The sequence below is a fragment of the Sander vitreus genome, chromosome 4 (assembly GCF_031162955.1).
Source record: "Sander vitreus isolate 19-12246 chromosome 4, sanVit1, whole genome shotgun sequence".
In the NCBI taxonomy this organism is placed as follows: domain Eukaryota; kingdom Metazoa; phylum Chordata; class Actinopteri; order Perciformes; family Percidae; genus Sander; species Sander vitreus.
Window position 1 is genome coordinate 13,993,275 of NC_135858.1, and position 19,829 is coordinate 14,013,103.

Below are 19,829 nucleotides of genomic sequence, written 5' to 3' on the forward strand. Positions count from 1 at the left end.
GGTTAGGTTGATTAAAGACGTTATTGCATTACTTACTTTGGCCTTCACAACACAACGGTCGTTAATGACCAACAAAGTGCACAATACTCCATTACTCCATTCAGTTGTTCCTCCAAAATGGCCGTGCATCCAGGTTACCACCCAGAACGTGACGTCGGTAAAAACCCTCTATACCTTATTCTAGAGAGGTATAACACCTTTTCCATGCCAGCAGCAGAAGCTGTGGATTTGTTTGTTGCTGCTTTTCTTTCCAAGTAATTTAAATAATTTCTAAGGTCACTTGCTGTTTTGTCTTTGTACTCAACCCATTTTTTCATGGCTAAAAACAAACACAAACATGCAAGTCCTGGGTTTTGCCATGGTCCTATAGAGCCTAAGGTCAGCAGGGATGTGTGCTCTCACAGTCCTTACTGTTTTTGGAAATGAAAAGGAAGAAAATAACTTGTAAAAGTTTATCATGCAACATAATCACCAAATAAGGGGGTTTAAGAATGTACATTACTTCATGTGTACTTGATGTTTATGTAAACTGATACGCACAACCGGCGCAACGTCATAGAATGTCTCTGAACAGATTCACGCCCACTTTTAGGGGAAAACAATCCCGCGTTCCCCATAGACGACAACAGCTTAATGACAGAGGAAATGTAAATCGCTCCAAACTTTTACTTTAAACAACCCGTTTTGAATTAATAACTATGCTGAAAGGTTGCTGAGTAGTTTGTTGCACCAACAATACATCCAAAAACCCCGGTCTTCGATTTATCCTCTTGCCATGTCCTAAAATAGATCCTGATAGATGGGCTTTGGCTCCAGGCTATAGACCAGACCAGCATCACCGAGGCTCCCCATGAGAGGGAAGAATCGCGCTGTCACATCAGGAAAGAAACAGCTGTTGTGTAGCGGGTTAATGGAAACTTTCACCCTGATGTATGAGGCTCATAAGAAACGTGAATATTGTCAGTCAGTGTGGTAAATGATGCTGGTGACAGTTACTACTGATGGATAATTAACGTTAGCTTTAGTGGGAAGCTGCTAACAGTTTAGCAGCATCAGACTGTCGTCTCCAACTAAATCTCAGCTTATAGATCCAACAGTTGGTTATTAATAACAGGTTGATTAATTACAGACGACACTCAGCCTAACAAAAGTGATTTAATCAGATATGTAGCTATTTCTACATTTAGCAGTATACCATGTTGGGTCATTGATCTACTGATAAAGGGGAAGACAGGGGACATGACGTCAATCAACCATAGTTTATTAATGTATCGTGAATGCTCAGGCTCAGGCAAGGTTATACAATAAACATTAGACATGTGTATGAAACAAACCATCTGTTTAACAAGAAAAAAATCCACACACATTTGTCAAAATTATGATCCAAACACACGTCAAATTGCATTGACTTCTATGGGATCGTCTGTTTTCTATCCCCCAAAAGGGGGCGCGGCCTTGAGTTTTAGCGAAGTACCCGTATGTGCCGGTTGTGCGTATACTGAATACATGTCACTCTCTGTAAACAACACTCTCTGTTTTTTCTGTTGTTGTAATCAGTGCAATTTATTGTCTTATGTGATCCTAATTACATCCTTCCTAATAATATGTATTTCCTTCCTTCTTAGATGTTCTTTCTAGACAATATAAAATGAATTGTTATGACTTAAAGTCACATCTGAGAAACTAAAATTGCTCCTAAAATTACTTTTTACTTAATTATTTTAGACAACTTTACCTTAACACAACCTTAAAGGACAATCACGGCGCAAAATGAACCCAGGGGTTAATAACACATGATTACCGAGTCGACCGTTCTCTGGGATATGTTTTCATGCTAATTGAATGTGTCTCTACCTTGAAACAAGATAGCACAAACGAACGCCATGCAACCAGTAACCAGTAACATAGCTCAAACACTATTTTCCCAAGATGGCACCTGCTTGTAGAGGAGAGCGGGGTATGTTGTCACACTTTTCACACTGTCTAACATTTACTGAGCACCATACATCACAATGGTATAAATGTCATACCAAATGAAAGAAGGAAGTCTTGGGAACATATGTTGTATTCATAACATTTTCATATCTTCTCTCATTACGGATTTGTAGACTGTTGAATAGAAAATGTGCACTTGTGACAATTTGCCTCATTGGCGGGTAAATTGTCACACTAGATTATCTAAAAATAAAGAATTCAAACCAGAACTGGGAATATAAACAGTCATGCCTAGAGAATCTGGAAAAACAATACACATTTCAATCAAAACACATTAAGTGGCAAGACCACTTTACTTTGAACTTTAAACTCTTAACATTCTCTGGCTTGCACATAGATTCATGATAACTGCATGGAATGCTGCAGATAACTTGCTTAACTTAACATGTTTAACCTCTGAACTAAACAGATGCCCTGTATTTGACTAATCAGACTCATCTTCAGAGTCACAATTTTGGCACACATAAATTGCCTGGCCTAAGGTGCAAGCATCATGGGCCCATTTGTTGCATTTTACACATTTTACATCTCTTTTGGACAACTGTTTGAAAGTGGCTCCACACAGACGAGGCAGAAGCACTCTTCTTGTATAATTTTTCATCTTTTAGCTGCCTTGTTCTTCATAGGTCCAGATTGTCTCCTCTATTTTGTGCAAAATAATTATTTTTAACATTCATACCTACGTTTTATTGCATAAAATTTAAAGTGACATTTTTTTTTAACTTTTTAAGCAGAAAAATAAGAAAATTGTGCTAACATCAGATTAGAGCGACCTTGACCACATGTGAACAGAAAGTTGACAATAGAAGAAGAAGTCACACAAAGTGGCTATTTGATTTTTGAGATTGAGCATCTAGTGGTGGAGTTATGAGCAGTGTGACAACTTACCCATGTGACAACTTACCCCGCTCTCTCCTATACGTGAACGCTACTGTCTTTATAATCTATCTTTTTAATAAACTGTCTGTACACTTACAAAGTTCTCAATGTTTTGGTTTACATGTAGGGACCCTCATTATGCTGCCGTTGAAGTGTGGTGCTATTTTGAGCCTTGTTAGTGGTATAGAAATAGCGATTTCTTTTTACTTTACCCATGCCCCGATGAATAGCTTTATAAGCTAATCAGCGGTTTGCTTCTTGTTTCAAGCTAGAGACACATTCAATTAGCATGAAAACATATCCCAGAGAACGGTCGACTCGGTAATCATGTGTTATTAACCCCTAGGTTCATTTTGTGCCAGAATTGCCCTTTAAGACATTCAGACTGATTTTATAACTCAATGTGCCAGAACACAGAACTCTTCCAGCAGAACTTCACTTGTTAGTATGTGGTAGTATACCTTCTAGACTTATTAAAGATGCCCTGCCACACAAAACCGTTTTTACTTGTATTTTTTGAAATATGTTAGGTCCATATGTGTTTGTGTTATGTCGTGAATTTGAAAATCAACTGCTACTTCCTCTGTTAGCTCTAGCCACTGAAAAGAAATAAGCGGAAAAATCAGGCCAATTACAAAAGCTGGTCAGTTTGACGTGGTGTTGCCTGAGCTCATTACTATTCATGAGGAGGATGCTGATAGCCAGGCTCTCATTGGCTAGCTGTTAGCCAATCAGAGTCAAGCAGCTTAGCCTTGTTAGCTGAGTCTTCCTGCAGGCTTTCTATACCACGCTAGAATGGCTTGAAACAAGGTAACCAAGGCATTTCTTTCCACAAAAAATGTTACAGAGTCCATGGTAGAACTTCAGACATTACCACAAAGTAATGAAATACGTGTGGCAGGGCACCTGCACAGTTGCTTGTTTGGCATGTTCTTGTTAAACAGGGATTTCGCTAGCCTGGCTCCGCCCTCCTACTTACTTCCGCTCAATTTTCATTTCCTTCAGTACTCCGTCTGGGTTTGCGGTATATTCTTAGGTTTTTTCCGGTCAAATATTTGTAGGTCCAATCAGCGAACAGAGGGAGTGGCTGAGAACGATAACATTGAGGACGTGCACTAGAAAGATGCGAGCGAAGCCATTCGGTCCGTTGTGGCAGCAATGCTGCTGAATATCCAGAAGTTAAAGCCAGAGCAAGAACAATCTTTGCTGAGTTGTGTTGGTGGCCATGATGTTGTGGCCCTCCTCCCCACAGGGTTTGGGAAAAGTTTGATTTTCCAGCTCGCTCCGTTAGTGGTGAAGAAGTTGGCTATGGCTAACGCTAGCGATGCTAATGCTAAATATAAGCCGATAGTTGTTGTCGGTCTCCCCTCTTGTTGCACATGTGCATGACATACGTCACGACCAAACGTTAGCGATTGGTTATGGCAGCTCTAGAGTGGCTCTGGGCAGATCCAATAGTTTTAAACTTCAACAGAGTACCCGCCTTCAAGGAAGTTAACACTTGTCAATGGAGAGAGGCCAGACTCTCTGTACAAATGAAATGTACAAGAGTCTGGTAGGACCAGGCTAGGATTTCGCGGGTGGAACAAATTAAATTTTGTTTATGCTTAGTCAGAGTTAGCGGTTGGTTAACACTCTCCGACCAATGGACCAGAAAGCCAATCTCAAAGGGAGATGTAATCATCTAATTTATGCAAAACTGTTCTCTGTGTAGCCATCACTACAATGCTCGTTCCTAATCCTTAAAGAGCAATCCACGGAGTGTTGACTACACTCTCTACATGTAAACGTCATGTTCATCAAACACTTTCTCTGCTGTAGTTTCTCCATCATGTGGCAACAGAATGAACTGCAGAATCTGCAACACACCATGTAATTATTCTTCTGATTTTGTGCAAAGAGTCAGTTCATTTTGTATTTGCTAATGCTTGCTTTTTAAAATCAGTATCTTGTCTTGTTCTGATTAGCACACATTCATCTATTATTTAAAAATAAGTAAACATAGTTTTTTTCATGTTCAACTTCTTTTAAAACTTATAATTTATTCTCATTCCATTCTTTGTTGTTACTGATTTTTGTGACTTTGCACTTGCAGTCTCCTTATCTGAAGTGTATATCTGCCATAAAATGTATCAATAATAATGACAATTTAAATCTGGGGTTAGGTGGGAATTAGCCTTTTATCTTGTGTATGTATTTAAAGCCCTGAAAACCTATTTTCTAAATCAGCTTCTTACTATGATCAACGGGGTCGTACACAAACACACAATTTCATGCCAAAGTGAGAACGGCTTTGATTATTTCACGAGAGATTTCTGTTATTTGAAGTGGGTGAGACCCAGTTGGAAAAGAGTGATGTCACCTGTCCCTCCATGTAACAATCAGGATTTAGCAACATTTATTAAAATTTAAAATCTTACGACAGTGAAACCTGAGTTTTTGAGTATTCAACTTTTAATAATACCTACTGTAAGGATGTTTTTTTTCCCAACTCGTAATTTCATTGTTGGTCATTTAATAAGTATTTTATTATACAGAGAAATACTCAAAATTTGAAACCAGAGTTTTAGGGGCTTTACGTGACAACAGAAAAAAATGCCATTACATTATCTGTTATTTCTTTGACGTAATTCATGTTTCATTCACAGCTGGATTCCAGATTGTCCTTTTAACGCCACATATCAATTCACTCAAAATACCCACATCACAGAGCAATAATGGTTTATTTGGATGCAGGGGTTTGCAACATCCAGTCAGTGGTATGGTGTACATTACATCACAGGATTTCAACCAACCAGACACTCAACAAACAGCATCACTAGACAAACATTAAAGAGAAGGTAAACAGTATGACAGCAACTCGCACTCCAGTCCCCACAAGATGACATTCTGCTCTCTTACTGTGATGTCTTTTTTGAATATTGTCTTTTCATGTCGGCAGACTGTGTTATTCATTTCAGCATACATTCCAGGAAAGAAAGTCTGTGTAACATCACATGTAGGGAGAAGGATAGGGCACCAAGTGCCTTATAACCTCTTCAAGAAGAGGGTCCATATCAGTCCTGCTGTTTCCAACAATACTGCAATGAAGGGAAAGAGCTAAATGACAAGTTACGGCTCAACCACAGCACAGGCAGTTCACACGGAAAACAAACAAATTTGAAAAAAAATTCTGAGATGATTCTACTAAACTTCAGCAGTAGATCGTGTGTACAGTAGTTTCTATAACTCTTATTCTTCAGCGATCAAACACAGACGAGCATTTCATGATGATTCTTTTGTAATTCATGAGAGGAATTGTGGTGGTTTGACGACTGAGTAGCAATAGAAAGCAAAGATAAAAAAGCAACATCAGTTTATAATAAACATGACAACTAATAGACAACATATTACAGTAAAAAAAGCAAATAGAAAAAATCCAATAAAAATTGATGTGCACAAAAGGCACTCAAATTTTCTGCTCCACTTACACATGTGTATATAAATAAAAAACAAAACAGTCTAGTTAAATATAATGATAATTTCACTTTTTGAAAGTGTGTGCTTTCTTTGTATTTCAATAAACATATATGCTTTTTTTGTAACATTATCTTCATAGATTTCAACTGGTGCAAAACTGTAACCAGGACAAATAGAACTATATGGATAAGCCTAGTGATTGTTATATTAGCTCCAGATCATAATGCCCACATACTGTAAAGGTGAAGGTATCCACTGCTTTGTCACAAGGAGAGGCAATACCAACAGGAACCAGCAGAGGATGTGAATGCACTGTTTGACCTTAAATGCTGTATTGCCTTTTTCTGGCTGTTCGAGCTCTCTGTTCTTAAGAATCAATTCATTGACAACAAGCATATATATTTCATTTACATGTATCTCAGTAACACTGCAGAATGTACAGACTGTACAGATTTGACAGTGGAATCAGAGCCTGGTTTACATGCTAATATTTAAGTTGATTCTACTCAATCAAGCACTGTTCTTTTTCACTTTTATTTTAGCAACTGCTACAAGCAGCTTAATTTATCATTCCCAGACAGTCATAAATGTTAAGGTATATTTCAAAAAAACATCCAATATTGAATTCATTTGTGCATTTTTCCAAGGGAAGGCACCACATACAGCCATTGCCTAACTGACGCAGAATATGAGTCAGACATTACAGCTCAAAACATGCAGAACCGAGCAGGCTCTTTGGGATGCGGATGACAAGGTCTCTGGACTACAGCTGTCAGAATGACAAGACGTACAGTAGAGATGAACACTAAAACTCTTTTTAGTTTTCTTCCAATAAAAGAAATATTCTAAAAATCTATCAACAAGGAAAAGAAAAAGGCAGGAAGGAAGGAAACTGTGATAGCTGTGATAACAGTATGTCACAACATCTGCTTCTCAGGTTCCTCTGGGTATGACATTTTATATTTAAAAGAGGAACTGTCATAGGGCACTTTTCCACTTTTCCAGGTCTCTTATGCAATAATAAAATCCCCCAAATTATACTTGAAGTTGCAACAGTTGAAGTGTTGCGAACTAAGTGTAAAAATGGGCGTGTGTAAAAAACATAATGGAGAAAACATTTATTCAGGCGTTGCTGTCCGTTCAACAGCTATCAGTTTTCTACAGTACAATTACCAAATGCATTCTAAGCACACAGTACAAGGTAAAAATGTTGAACTATTGTACACAGTTAAAGAGTATGTTTGTAGTTTACTGAAGATGATAGAAAGGTGGTTTATAACCTTAAGTCTAAGTTCAATTCACAGTCAACCCTGCCTTTTTTGTATTAGCCTGTACAAGATTAACACTTAAAAAATTACGAGCTCTATATTATGTACAGTAAAAGTTTACCACAGGATTTCTACATGAGTCGATGCATTAGTTAAGTTAAGTCTACCCACAGATGCTTTGCTTTGTTAAGTTTTGATTAGTATATCTCAGACTTCCGAGATCATCTTCATGCCAGGATGCTTTTGTCTTTAACAGTGAACGAAAAGAATTCAGGTACAACATCTAGAGTACCACACACATGGCAGATTTAAAATATAATACGGTAAGATCCCCATGTATTACTTTGTCACATATTTGGATATCTGAAACTTGAGTCTTTTACTATTTTTTCATGAATATTAGGTTTCAAACAACTATTTTATGCTTGTAATGACCATATGAGAAAATCCCACATCATTACAAATCTCTCAATGATTGATGCAAGTATTTTTCCGTATGTTCTCCAAACCTCGCATGCAGAAGTACATAATGTCACTAAGATGTTAATTTGCTGAACATCCACTGTATTATAGTACAAACAGAAAGCATGGCGCGACTTCAAGTAATATTGTATGTACAGCCATAAGGCCTGCAACCTAAATGGTAGCCAGACATGATATTTTAGCCTGCATGTTTACACCCGACCAGATGAGGTGGTTCATACAGATCAACAGGAGTAACTGAGACGTCAGCTGGACAACGTGTGCTGGGTAGAAAGTAACTAATACTGAATGTCACACAAGTATTGCTTCATGTGCATTCATTGCATCTTTGAAACGAGAACATGGCCACAGATTTTTGTTGTTGAAACTGAGGTAAACTGAAATACATGTATTCTTATACACATTTTCTTAAGTTATATCAAGTTTCAAAGAGAGTTGAGCTTAATACTATCACACCTCTACAGCTCCTTCCACCACTTTATCCCTATGGTAACATATTGTAGGCTCGCCTCAAGGGCTTCCTGAATATATGAATTAAGTCAGGCAGAAAACAGAGGAAAATATTAATAGCTGCTTTTCACACATCATCACTCATTCCATTAGCTTTCCCCTCATTTGGGAAGCTTTACAACCTTCCTACCTAGCAGATTCCACCTTTGCTACATGGTACCTGACTTATCTCCAGCATCACCAGACGTATTAATATTAGAACCAGAAGCTGTACTGTTACTTGGAAACATCTTCTCAGTGGGAGTTACAGCAGGGCTGCCGACCCCTGAAGAGCTGGAGCTGCTGGAGCGGTGCTGGGTGGGAGGAGGTCGTACCGGCCTCATGGGTGGGGGGCGTAGCTGAGCCCCAGCCAACCGGGCAGAGAGAGCGGGTTTAAAGGTGGTCATCATTTCAGAGGTGGAGCTGCTGCTGCGGCGCATTGCTGCATCGGGGTCACGGATCATTATGGTATGCAGAGGACTGCCGGGCTCGGAGCTAACTGGGTTCTTCATGGGCTCCAGGGTGTCCAAGACCACGTCGGGAGCCTGCTTAACCGTGTTCTGTCGCTCCAGCTCACGAAGCTCATGGAGCGCTGTAGTCATAGTTTTGTCTATGTCCTGGTAGAAGAGAGATGAAGATGAGGAGAACAGAACAATCAAAAATAACAGCCAGGTCAATGAGACATCTAGCATTTACAAAAATGACACTTAGGACTATACCCATGTGTTTGAAATTGTTAACCTAACTAAAATTCATATACATAAGTTTTGAACATTTTCAAAAAAAAAGTGTGTACAGTGTAAGATTTAGACTAACTTTTCCCCCCTTATACAGTTTCCTACGTTTTCAAGCATGGCTTTGTTTTCGTTTAATTTCTGCAAACTTAAAACTTGTTATGGTATGTAATCCATCATAGTAAATTTCAAGTCTGCAATAACTTTTGTCAAGGCTATATTATTGTTGCGTGTTAAGTTCAACTTAAATTGTATTTATATAGCACATTTAAAAAACCATAGTTGACCAAAGTGCTTAACAAGCTCAAAAACTAAATGAATAAAATACACAAACAAATGCAAAATAAACAACGGTAAAAAAGGTCAAGGTGTCAAAACTCGAATTGAAAGCCAACGAACAGAAGTGGGTCTTAAGCAAGGACTTGAAAGGACTTTCAGCTTTCCGAGCAGTTCTTATTTGAATAGGTAAACAATTTCAGAGATTTGGAGCAGCCACCGAAAAAGCTCGGTCATCTTTATTTTTTAACCTGGATCTAGGAACATCAAGGAGCATCTGATTGGATGACATCAGTGCTTTGACAGGAGTGTGAATATGTAAAAGCTCTGATAAATAAAAAGGTGCCAACCCATTTAAAATGTTAATGCAGTTTTATCATATCCTACAGAAATTAATGCAAACCAATGGGTGCCTGGAATGGTAAAACACAATACATCCTTTCTAACATCCTTCACAGCAGCATGGCTTGCAATGTGGTTAGTTGAGACATAAAGTATAAAATATATGTGGTAAACGGGCTACAATATGCAAAACAACTACTATGGTCCTGTTCATTTTTCTATTGGGATACTATCAGTTAAAACATTTGTCTATTAAATTGTGAGATTTTAGATTAACTGTAATTTGTGTTTTTTTTCCATCACACTAATGGCTGCAGCCATTAAAGTGTGATGGAACGGTCAGTGTTCTTCAGATTGTTATTCAGTTCCAGGCCTCTGGGTTCTTGAGGCGTGTCTATCTCCTAGCTGCAGTCAGCCCCTGACATTTACTCCTGGTACCAGCTGCTGCTCTCAGACAGCTACAGCTGGCTCTGTATAACCAAACCTTCCAAATCCTGTTATATGCTATAGTCGCCTGACACTTCATGACAATCAGTCTGGTACTGAGACCACAGTGCCACCAACCAGACATATATATAAACAAATTATATCAAAAGAGAAAACTTATATTTCTCTGTATCTTTTTCACAAACCCAGCTAGTTTTGCCTTTACCAGGAATTTCCCACATTTACCTCAGCCAGAGCTTCAGTCTCCAGTGATTTGTGGTCCCCAAGGCTGCTGTGACGAGTGGCCCCCGGTACCGGTCTCAGAGGGTGGCCCTCAGGATAGGCCTTCCTGTCTGGGTAGTTGATGCTTCCAGCACTGCCAAAGGTGCCAAGGCGTCTCTTTTCTGGGCTCTCCATACGACCCTTGCTAATGGACACCTTGTGGGGGCTGCTAGGACAGGCTGCAGCCCGTGGTGGAGTATCAGCCACTCTGGTTGGGCTGTGGGTGTCTTTACCACTCCGACGATGTGGGATTGCAGCTCCATCGGACCGTAGCCTCACCCTGCGGAGAGGGATCAGATCAGAACAACAGTCAAACAGAAAAACTCCTCAATAGCACTCAATAGCACTTTTAAAACAGGAAAAGGTGATATTCTTAATTGCATCCACCTCCCCATGACTCCTCCAAAGTTGTAATCAGGTGATTGTTCACATGGTGATGGGACATCATTTTTGGATGAACCCTTATCATCCAGCAACGGTCCACTGCTCGCTTCGCTATCCGCTTTCTGACTGAGGTTATCTGAGAAAGCATCATCCCTGAAACAGCAGAGGAACTGGTGGTGAGCATAAGCTACACACATGAAGTACAAGTACATGTATACCTAGAGTAATTACATTTTGAAGGAATATTGAGTATTACATTTTTTCTAACCCAACAGTTTAGTGTAATGTCAGCAGAATTACATGACACAAGAGAAACAACAGCTACTAAAACACATTCTGCTGTTACTCACAGATCTTGTACTACAATGTACTGATGTGGGATGAGGCCATCCACACCATTGTGCCGGCCCTCCCACCAGTCTTCAGACGCTCTGTGATACAGAAGCAAAGAGGCTCCCTTTTTGAAGGACAGCTCCCTGGGTGTGCGTCCTACATAGTCAAACTTAGCGATGGCCTCGATCTGTTCAACCTCTGAAAACATAGAGATCAACAAAAAGCTTAATCAACTGCTTAATAGAGCCCGACATGGTTATGATCAACAACATAATTCACAATCCTGGATCTTATTAAGTACATATAATACTAAAACAATCAATATAAAAAAAAAAATCAAGAGATCTTGGAATATGTGCTTCTAGTTCAATCTTTGCTGAATTTAAATCATTGCTGTGATTAAGTACATGATGTTACCTCCAAAAAAGTATGTCTCAGTTTACAGTGTAAATCCCTGAGACATATTACAGAGTCACACAGCTGAAATATTACAAACGTGTGTGAAGAAATGACTTACCAGCAGCGTTATTATTGAACTAGTGATTGCTTGACAAACAGCCACTACTGTTTAAACATTTTGTTTGGAAAATAGCTACAGTATTTTAGGTCACAACAAGTCTGATAAAGGATTTTTGCCTAAATTTCAAACCTGGTCTTGTCTGCAGTGCATTTCTACATGCCAGCCAGCAGGGGTCACTCAGACTTAACTGTATGGTTAATAACAATCAGCTCTCACCGAGAAAAAAAACTCTGATTTTATTTTGTTTTATTTTGAAAAACCTAAAAGAGGGGTGCAAAGACATGAAAGAGGGCAGTCAAAGTTGTGAGTGAATAAAGAAAAGAAAAAAGACGGTTTGTCCAAATTTGGTTTCAATTCCAAAGTAATGAAAATAGAAATGGTACTGCATGGTTGCCACGTTCTTAATCTGACACCAACTTGTTTTTTTTTTCCCATGAAAACTGAACTGCTGCCAGAGGACACTAACTGAACCAGCTACAGAAACTACAGTGCAACACCAGAGCCCACAATGTCACATAAGACTCTCAGCATGTCATTAAGCAGGAGCAGAACCTACAGCAGGCAATCATCATTTGTTGTCTTTTTCAAGTCAGCACTCATTACATACACAGCCAATAGCACAAATGAAGCTCAAACACAGGGTTACCCCAGTCTGACCTCACACACTCCATACTTCATAGACCTGTCCACTGACTCTTCACATATGGCACAGGAGATATTATTCTGTGTATCACTCGTGTTTTGGCTTTTGTGTCTGACCCAGTTTTGCATTCAAAACTCAGAGGAGAATTGGGGAAATACTGCACAAAGGAGAAAGTCTCAGGAGAATTGCTGACTTACACTGAACAAAGAGTGAGCAGGCGAGGAGGGAGGAGGGAGAGGGGGGAAAGAGAGAGACTCACACACAGAAAGACAGATCAAAGATGCTGCATGCCAACACTGTTTACTCAGCTTCAATCATCACATAACCTTTCCATCATAATCTGTTGCAGCGCAAACTTCACTCACCTCTCAGTCAAAAGCACTTAATAAAAAAGGGCAGTCTGTACGGCTTTCTTATCCACAAAGACTAGTAAATCACATCATATATATTCTCATGTGAAATCCATGTGATACTATTTGCCAATATGTGAACGTCTCTATTTTGTGTGCAAAGTTAACATAAAATGGTTACAAGTGTAAATGCATGCGGTTGTATCAGAAAATATAATGGTAACATCTTAACCTATCTCTGATACTGACTACAGTGCACACAGGCAAGACCCACAGTTCACATGGCTACTAACATTGGATACAACTAGAAGGGCACTCAGAGAGTGCAGAACTTTGCCAAGGCATGCCTATCTCACAATATTAATACAGTGTGAATTTTCCCAGTCAGGAAGTCATTTTTCAGATTATTCCGACACCACATGAATGCAGCACAAATGCAATCTGAAAAATAATGTGTGTATCCGCCCCGTGATTCAGAACAATTCCAAAATGTAATGGGTTCTTCCTTGGCCCATGCTACAGACAAACCAACAAACGGACAAACCAAACCCAAATAATCACTGCCTTGGTGGAGGGAATAACAAGAAAAAAGGCCTACATAAACAAACATGACTAAAAGGCATGCTGGTGGCTCCATTAGCCTGCATTTTGACACAGCAATGCTCTGAGCTAAATGATAAGGGCAGTATGCTAACGAGCCCACAATAACAATGCTAAAATGCTGACTTTTAGCAGGTAAAATATGTCATGTCCAACATTTTAGTTTAGCGTATTAGGATGCTAACATTTGCTAATTAGCACTAAACACAAAGTACAGCTACGGAGGCTAATGGGTATGTATGTTATATGATTTCTGTCTGGACCAGACCGACCACCACAATTGCCATCCCTGGGGACATAGAGTACCTAGGTAAAAACAAAGCCCCTTCATAAAAAATAGATGTAGATGACTACTATGACGAACTGACCTTCATCACTGGTGTGTGGTTCAGTTCCATTGTCAGCCTCGTCAATAGTTCCAGGTTCACTGTGTGGGCTGTCACTGTGTGAGAAAATGGATTATAAACATGAAATAAATTAATTTAGCCTTTTCTCTAAAACTCTGAACAAAGAAAACTGTAGTCTTAATATACATTTGTTGTACTTGTACAATTGTACTTTGCTCACACCAATACTCACCAGTACTCCTCCCCACCAGTCATGCACTTTTCATAAACTGGGCCGTCCAGCTCACGTTGATTGGGAAAGATGAGTTCATTGTGGATTATGATGGTCTTGATGACCTCGTTAACATGTGCCTGGCACGCTACAGGATCCTGTCCGTCTGGGATGGGCATCAGGGTTGGACCAAAGCAGATTGCCAAATTGTATGGATCCATCATGTTCTCGTCACTGTACTGGGAGAGACTGAGGACGGGACAGGGGAGCATTGTGTGTTTAATGATGTAGGCACCAGAACACCAGATGAAAAATACGGTATATATAGATTAAGTTATTGTCCAGTGGTAGTCTGTATTAAAAGACATAGTCAATCAAATTGGGAGTGATACGGCTATATTCCTGTATTATCTCCTTTTGAGTTGATATGATGAATGTGTGAGTAAACAGCATCTTTATACAACCAGCAGACCAGGGACAACATTATAATTTATTTGGAGTCGTTTCTGGCCATCTGGCAAATGTAAGTCCAATATTTATCCACCTTTTAGCTCTGTTTTGGTCTCCACCAACTCCTGAGAGAAATGTCCAGCTCTTCAGCTGCTAAATGCTCCACTATGTTTACCAGCTAGTTGCTAAATGTGCACGTTGAATACCTCTGGTTTTTAGAGCTTTTTCGCTGAAAACCGCTGCCTGCTGCGGCCGCAAAAAAGACTGAACTAGAAGATAGAAGTTGCAGGCCGAAAAAATCAAAACATTGAGCTAAAGGATGCTAAAAAGCTACCTGGAGTAGAGGGAAACTGAGGCGATAATTCTCTGTGGGCTCATCACTATTTGTGACCCTGTTTACATACAAGTAGTCATGTGGTCCATTGTAAAAATATTGATTATAGCTGCTTTAAGTGATCAATCCCGACTGCCTGAAAATGAACTATTTATGAGACACATAACTGCTTCAACTGAATTTCATTTTGACATACAGTATTATAGACTTCATTGCACAGCTTAGTTAGACATTAGCTTTAAAAGCACTCTGATCAGCCAACCTTCTAAACAAATCGTCTAAACCAGCACATGCCACAACCCACTCTGGGTAACCAAATCATTTAGTGCTGCAAGAGGAAGTCATAATCAGTCCTTGTACATTATCAACAAGCTGAGGCTGAGCAGTAAAACCACAGCTGGAACAGCTCCAACAATGAGGAGGAGGAGCCCAGTAAAACCTGGGGTATGAAATCAAACTCTTTGTTCTGCAGGCAAACCCAGTATAAGGAGCATTAATAACATCCATTATAAGGGGACAGGTATACTACTTCAGTGAGGAATGAGTTTCTGAGCCCATAAATAACTCCTAAAACACTGCAGACAGATGTAGCAATAAATAGCAGGTGGGGTTTTTTTTCTTGATTTTTTTCTTTTTGGATCTTGTCTTTTCAACTGACTGTAGCTATTCTGTGTTTGTTCAACATGGATTTTCCACAATAGAATTAAATTAACATGTAAGTTAAGTTTCAGATTCAATCACATCACTGATATTAGTACAAAGAATAAACTCGTCTAAATGCTCGTCTGTACACACAAGGACCTGTGGCTTAAAATGTAATCAGTGCAAACTCACTGATTGAGAAAAGCAAAAAGGTATCTCATGACGATTATGATGGTGCGAGAAAGAGTCACAGTAATCTGCTGGATGTGATGCGCTCTCTCGGCTCCAGACTCCAGCTCTGAAACACAAAGGACGGAGATAGAGAGGTGTAACAACAGTGGTTTACACTGCAATAAACAAGACATATATAGCTTTTAAACTTTTATACTGTATATGTGACACTGTCCACTGAAATATAACATATGTTCTGAAAACTGTTATTTGACACTTTAGTAGATGCCCCCTCCTGCTTTTCACCGGACCCTGAAGGCACACTGAGTGATCAAACTATTACTGTAGAAACAGCGGGGAAATTATTCTGTGGTAAACTCACACACGGCAGACTGATGTGGCCCACACTCTCCTCTTCCTTCTGGCTTTCTGTTAAATATCAGGCAGAGAGCCCTGGTGTTGAGATTGCTTCAATGTGCTACACTGCATGCCTTTCTCTTCTCCAGTAAAGTTGAGTTTCTAAGAAACTTTATGTGCGTTTTCTCTTTTCTATTCAACCAGTCAAGTCACAACTCTGATTGTTTTGAATACTTAATATTGTGTGTGACTCACTGATGGTAGAAATGAAGTCCAGGAAGCACTCTTTTGGGAAGAGGGGGTTCTCCAGTCCTCTGAAGTACAGCTTCAGCACCCCTGCCACTGAGTTGATATCATGATCATTCTGGTCGTCAATCAGGGGATCTTCACCTGATTAAGAAAAATGTGTGCTTTCAGTGGTGACATTTGATGGGTTCATCCTGTTTAAGTATTTGTGACAGGACAAAGGGGAATATATCGCCATCTGTCTTTGACTCACCTCTCTCAAATGAGTTTTTAATATCATTGACTTCCACCTGTGATCCAGGCACACGAAATATGCCTTGCTGCTGCAAGCCTGAAAGAAATACAACCCAGAATTGGAGATTCAGAGTTACACTAGCTACCATTATCTCCAAACCACAGTGCCAGCTTCACGAAAGCCCATTGGAGACACACAAACCAGAGCAGGAAATGTAATCTAGTCATAAAGGGAGATGCGTATTTTTCCATGAGAGGGCCCCTCAGTGAGGCTACAGCATATGGTTTTAGTTAGAGGGCTCCTAATCAGTTTTCTGGAGTTTCATTAGGTCCAGATCCAGGGGAAAGTCCTTCAGGCTACAGCAATGAGCTGAAGACAGATGTGAAGATAGACAGGGAGGAGTTATAAAGAGGGTTTTTGGGGGGTGGCTGAACGGACTAAACCAAGACCAATGGGACTTTTAAATCTATTTGTGTGTGAGCTATTGTTATGAGCTTGTCAAATCATTGGCTGGCAGCTGTGCAGAGCAGAGCAGGTCAGTCTCTGTACCTGCGGCTATTTGTGGAAATAGATTGCCTTGTCCAATAGCTGCTGTCACTTCTTATGAGGCAGAAGGAGTTTTCAAAGGACTTCATAGTTTGCCTTGTTTTTCTGTCCTTTCACTCAGAAGTAGTCGTCACAGCAACATGATTTAAGACTCACCGTATAGATTGATGTATCTGATACAGCTTTCAACAACAAGTGGGATTGGTTGACCTGAATCCTGAAATTAAATGATGCGAAAAATAAATAAATACAGACAAGGCAAGACAAATAATAGCAATAAAAGAATACATAACTAAAAGAGTAAGTAATATATACTATTTTGTATAATCTTTATACAGCACCATTATTAACTATACAATGTCTAAATAAATGAATGAATTAAACATTCAGTATAAAGAATCCCCTATTGTAGTTCATATTAAATAAAGATAAGCAAGACAAAAGTCTAATGCTTCATTTCATCACAAACCTAATACCTCATAAACATTTTATCAAGCAAATGTCATAAGCAGTAAAAGCAGTGTAAAACAAACAAAAACATCCAAAATACAAGCAACTGTTATTAATAACCCAATGCCACAGAATAAAAACTGTTGTAAACTAGCAGCATGTAAGTGCAGCCCGAGCAGTAGCCTGAAGATTTCTACTATTAGTCTAAAAGTATTAGTGTCCTTGCATCATGACCTATACTCTCCAACCACAGAAATACCTGAATGCGGGTACGGGCATTCCTTCTTCCTCTGAGACAGAAAGTCACAAAGCACAGAGTAGCAGAGGAAGAAAGGGCAGAGAAGCACAAAGTTAGAAAAGCTCAGATGACAAATGACCCCTCTGGAGGTTAAAGAAGGCTAAGCACAGGGACTGGCGATAGGAAAGCTACAGAGATGCAGTAAAGGGTTGGGTGCAGTGAGGGACAAAGCAGATCCACTGCTGTCTCCTGCCTCTCAGTTGTCTAAAGTGTGGCTGGATTTAAAAATAAAGCCAGAGATGGTAAATGGTTCTGGAGGGGAATAAAGAGACAGCTGACTGCCGCTCTGTCCGCACTGGCAGAACCACGGAAGGGAGGAAGAGGATTAGAGGTTAAACAGAGGCGTTATATCATGATCAAGGGCAGCTGGAAGAGGGAGGAACAGAAGGCCAAAGTGAGGAAGAGAATAAGAGTGAAGGCTCTAGCTGCCTTCCCCTCCTGCTCCACAGGGGCTGCTCAGTCATACTCCACCACCAGAGGTACCTTGATGAAGGTCTCCATATTGCCGTTAAACAGCTTATGGTTATACATAGAGCGTGGCCTAGGCTTCCGCATTTTCTGTGGTTTAGGGGGAAGGGTGGGGGGCCTGTGAAATGACGGACAAAGGGTACAAAAACACCATATTCTGTGAACACTGTAGAACCAAACACGGAGGTTCAAAAGCAGGTATGAAAAAACTTTGTTAAACAGCTTGCTAAAACAGAGCAGTAACAAACCCATTTAAAAATTTAAAATAGAGAAGAATCTTTTAAAAGTTGACCCAAAACCCCAACCTTTTATCTTGTATCTCGGCCTTTTAGAATTACTACTGAGGGGTTGTGTTGTTCAAAACTCTAGGTGTCTATCTTCAGTAAAACACTTCTTGACTTAATAAAAAAAACATTTCTTGACTTGACTAAAATCACAGCAGAAATGAACAGCATTATTGAGCATATATTAGCATTATTACTAGAATTATTAGTTGATATGTCATGTTGTCAGACAGAATGTAGCATTTAACTAACAATCCAAACATATTGTATATTGATACGTTGGATCTCATACTACATGATTCCTTACTGAAAAAGCAATACAATGTTTCCTATGTCATTCTATGAATAACACATATCAATATGCAAAAATATGCTGTAAAGTTTTATCCAACATTATAAAATAATGCATGCATATGTAAACTCTAGGTGCAGCTAAAAGTTATTTTAATAATGTGTATTACAATCCTTCATAAAAATAACTACAATAGCAATAGATTGCATGTGCAAGCGGAAGTGTCACTTTTGGAAAGGACAATAGCAACTGTAAAACCATGGCCATTTCATGCCAATTATAATAGATTTAACATATAACATACTGAGCACGGCCTTTGTTTCATTCATTGACTGCAATGTCGCCCATGAAATCTAGTCAAATATAATTAACATATAACAGAAATATTTATTTCTTTGCAATTTAAAAAAAGTAATTATTTAAATATATATGTTTCTGTTTGGGTGTTCAAACAACAACTTACATGTTTTGTCTTAAATATTATAACAATCTGAAAAAATGCTATACGCAGATGCTTAATGGCTGAAAGGACACCATACCTTGTAGTTCCACACTCAGCCCTTTCCCCTGTGGAAAACAAAAACACAAGAGGGGACATGTTATATCTTTGTGGTACATATTATACAGACTCCAGTGACCACTGTCAGTGAAGGGTTTGATGAGACACAACATGACTATTGAGAGAGAGATGAATGGAGCAGTGGTAACACCATTCATTGGACAAAGCTATTGAGCAGTCGCCGCTGAAACCACGGGGGACCCAGAGGACCCTGTGGGGTTATAGGCCTCCTCGCAGAGCAAAGAAAAGGAGGGTGGCGGCTGCAGTGTGTAAATGTTGGGGGTGTCTGTGCTGGTTCACTGAGCCTTTTGTCATAGGTTTCTAACAACACATGCACATGTTATAGGCATATCCATAGAGAAAACACAGTTTGCAAAGTCATCATTATACTCAGCTGTGCTCCTTTGTACTCATTTAAGAATACGTTGATGTTTATGTTTCTACTGATAACACACATCCTTCGGTCAGTTAATTCA

The 19,829-nt window shown here is 39.4% G+C and overlaps 1 protein-coding gene across 2 annotated transcripts in view; it reads right to left on the reverse strand.

The window, feature by feature from the left end:
* Nucleotides 1-5,578: 5,578 nt before the first annotated feature.
* Nucleotides 5,579-19,829, reverse strand: part of srgap3 (SLIT-ROBO Rho GTPase activating protein 3) — a 60,218-nt gene continuing 45,967 nt past the window's right edge. For both annotated transcript variants that reach the window (XM_078248475.1, XM_078248474.1), the window contains 12 exons: nt 19,334-19,361; nt 18,234-18,336; nt 17,159-17,219; nt 16,475-16,552; nt 16,231-16,365; nt 15,640-15,745; nt 14,043-14,270; nt 13,832-13,905; nt 11,368-11,548; nt 11,021-11,170; nt 10,598-10,913; nt 5,579-9,190 (listed from right to left, as the gene is read on the reverse strand). In XM_078248475.1, the coding sequence (XP_078104601.1) occupies nt 8,744-9,190; nt 10,598-10,913; nt 11,021-11,170; nt 11,368-11,548; nt 13,832-13,905; nt 14,043-14,270; nt 15,640-15,745; nt 16,231-16,365; nt 16,475-16,552; nt 17,159-17,219; nt 18,234-18,336; nt 19,334-19,361 (1,907 nt within the window). In that variant the 3' untranslated portion in view covers nt 5,579-8,743. The remainder of the gene's footprint in view (nt 9,191-10,597; nt 10,914-11,020; nt 11,171-11,367; nt 11,549-13,831; nt 13,906-14,042; nt 14,271-15,639; nt 15,746-16,230; nt 16,366-16,474; nt 16,553-17,158; nt 17,220-18,233; nt 18,337-19,333; nt 19,362-19,829) is intronic.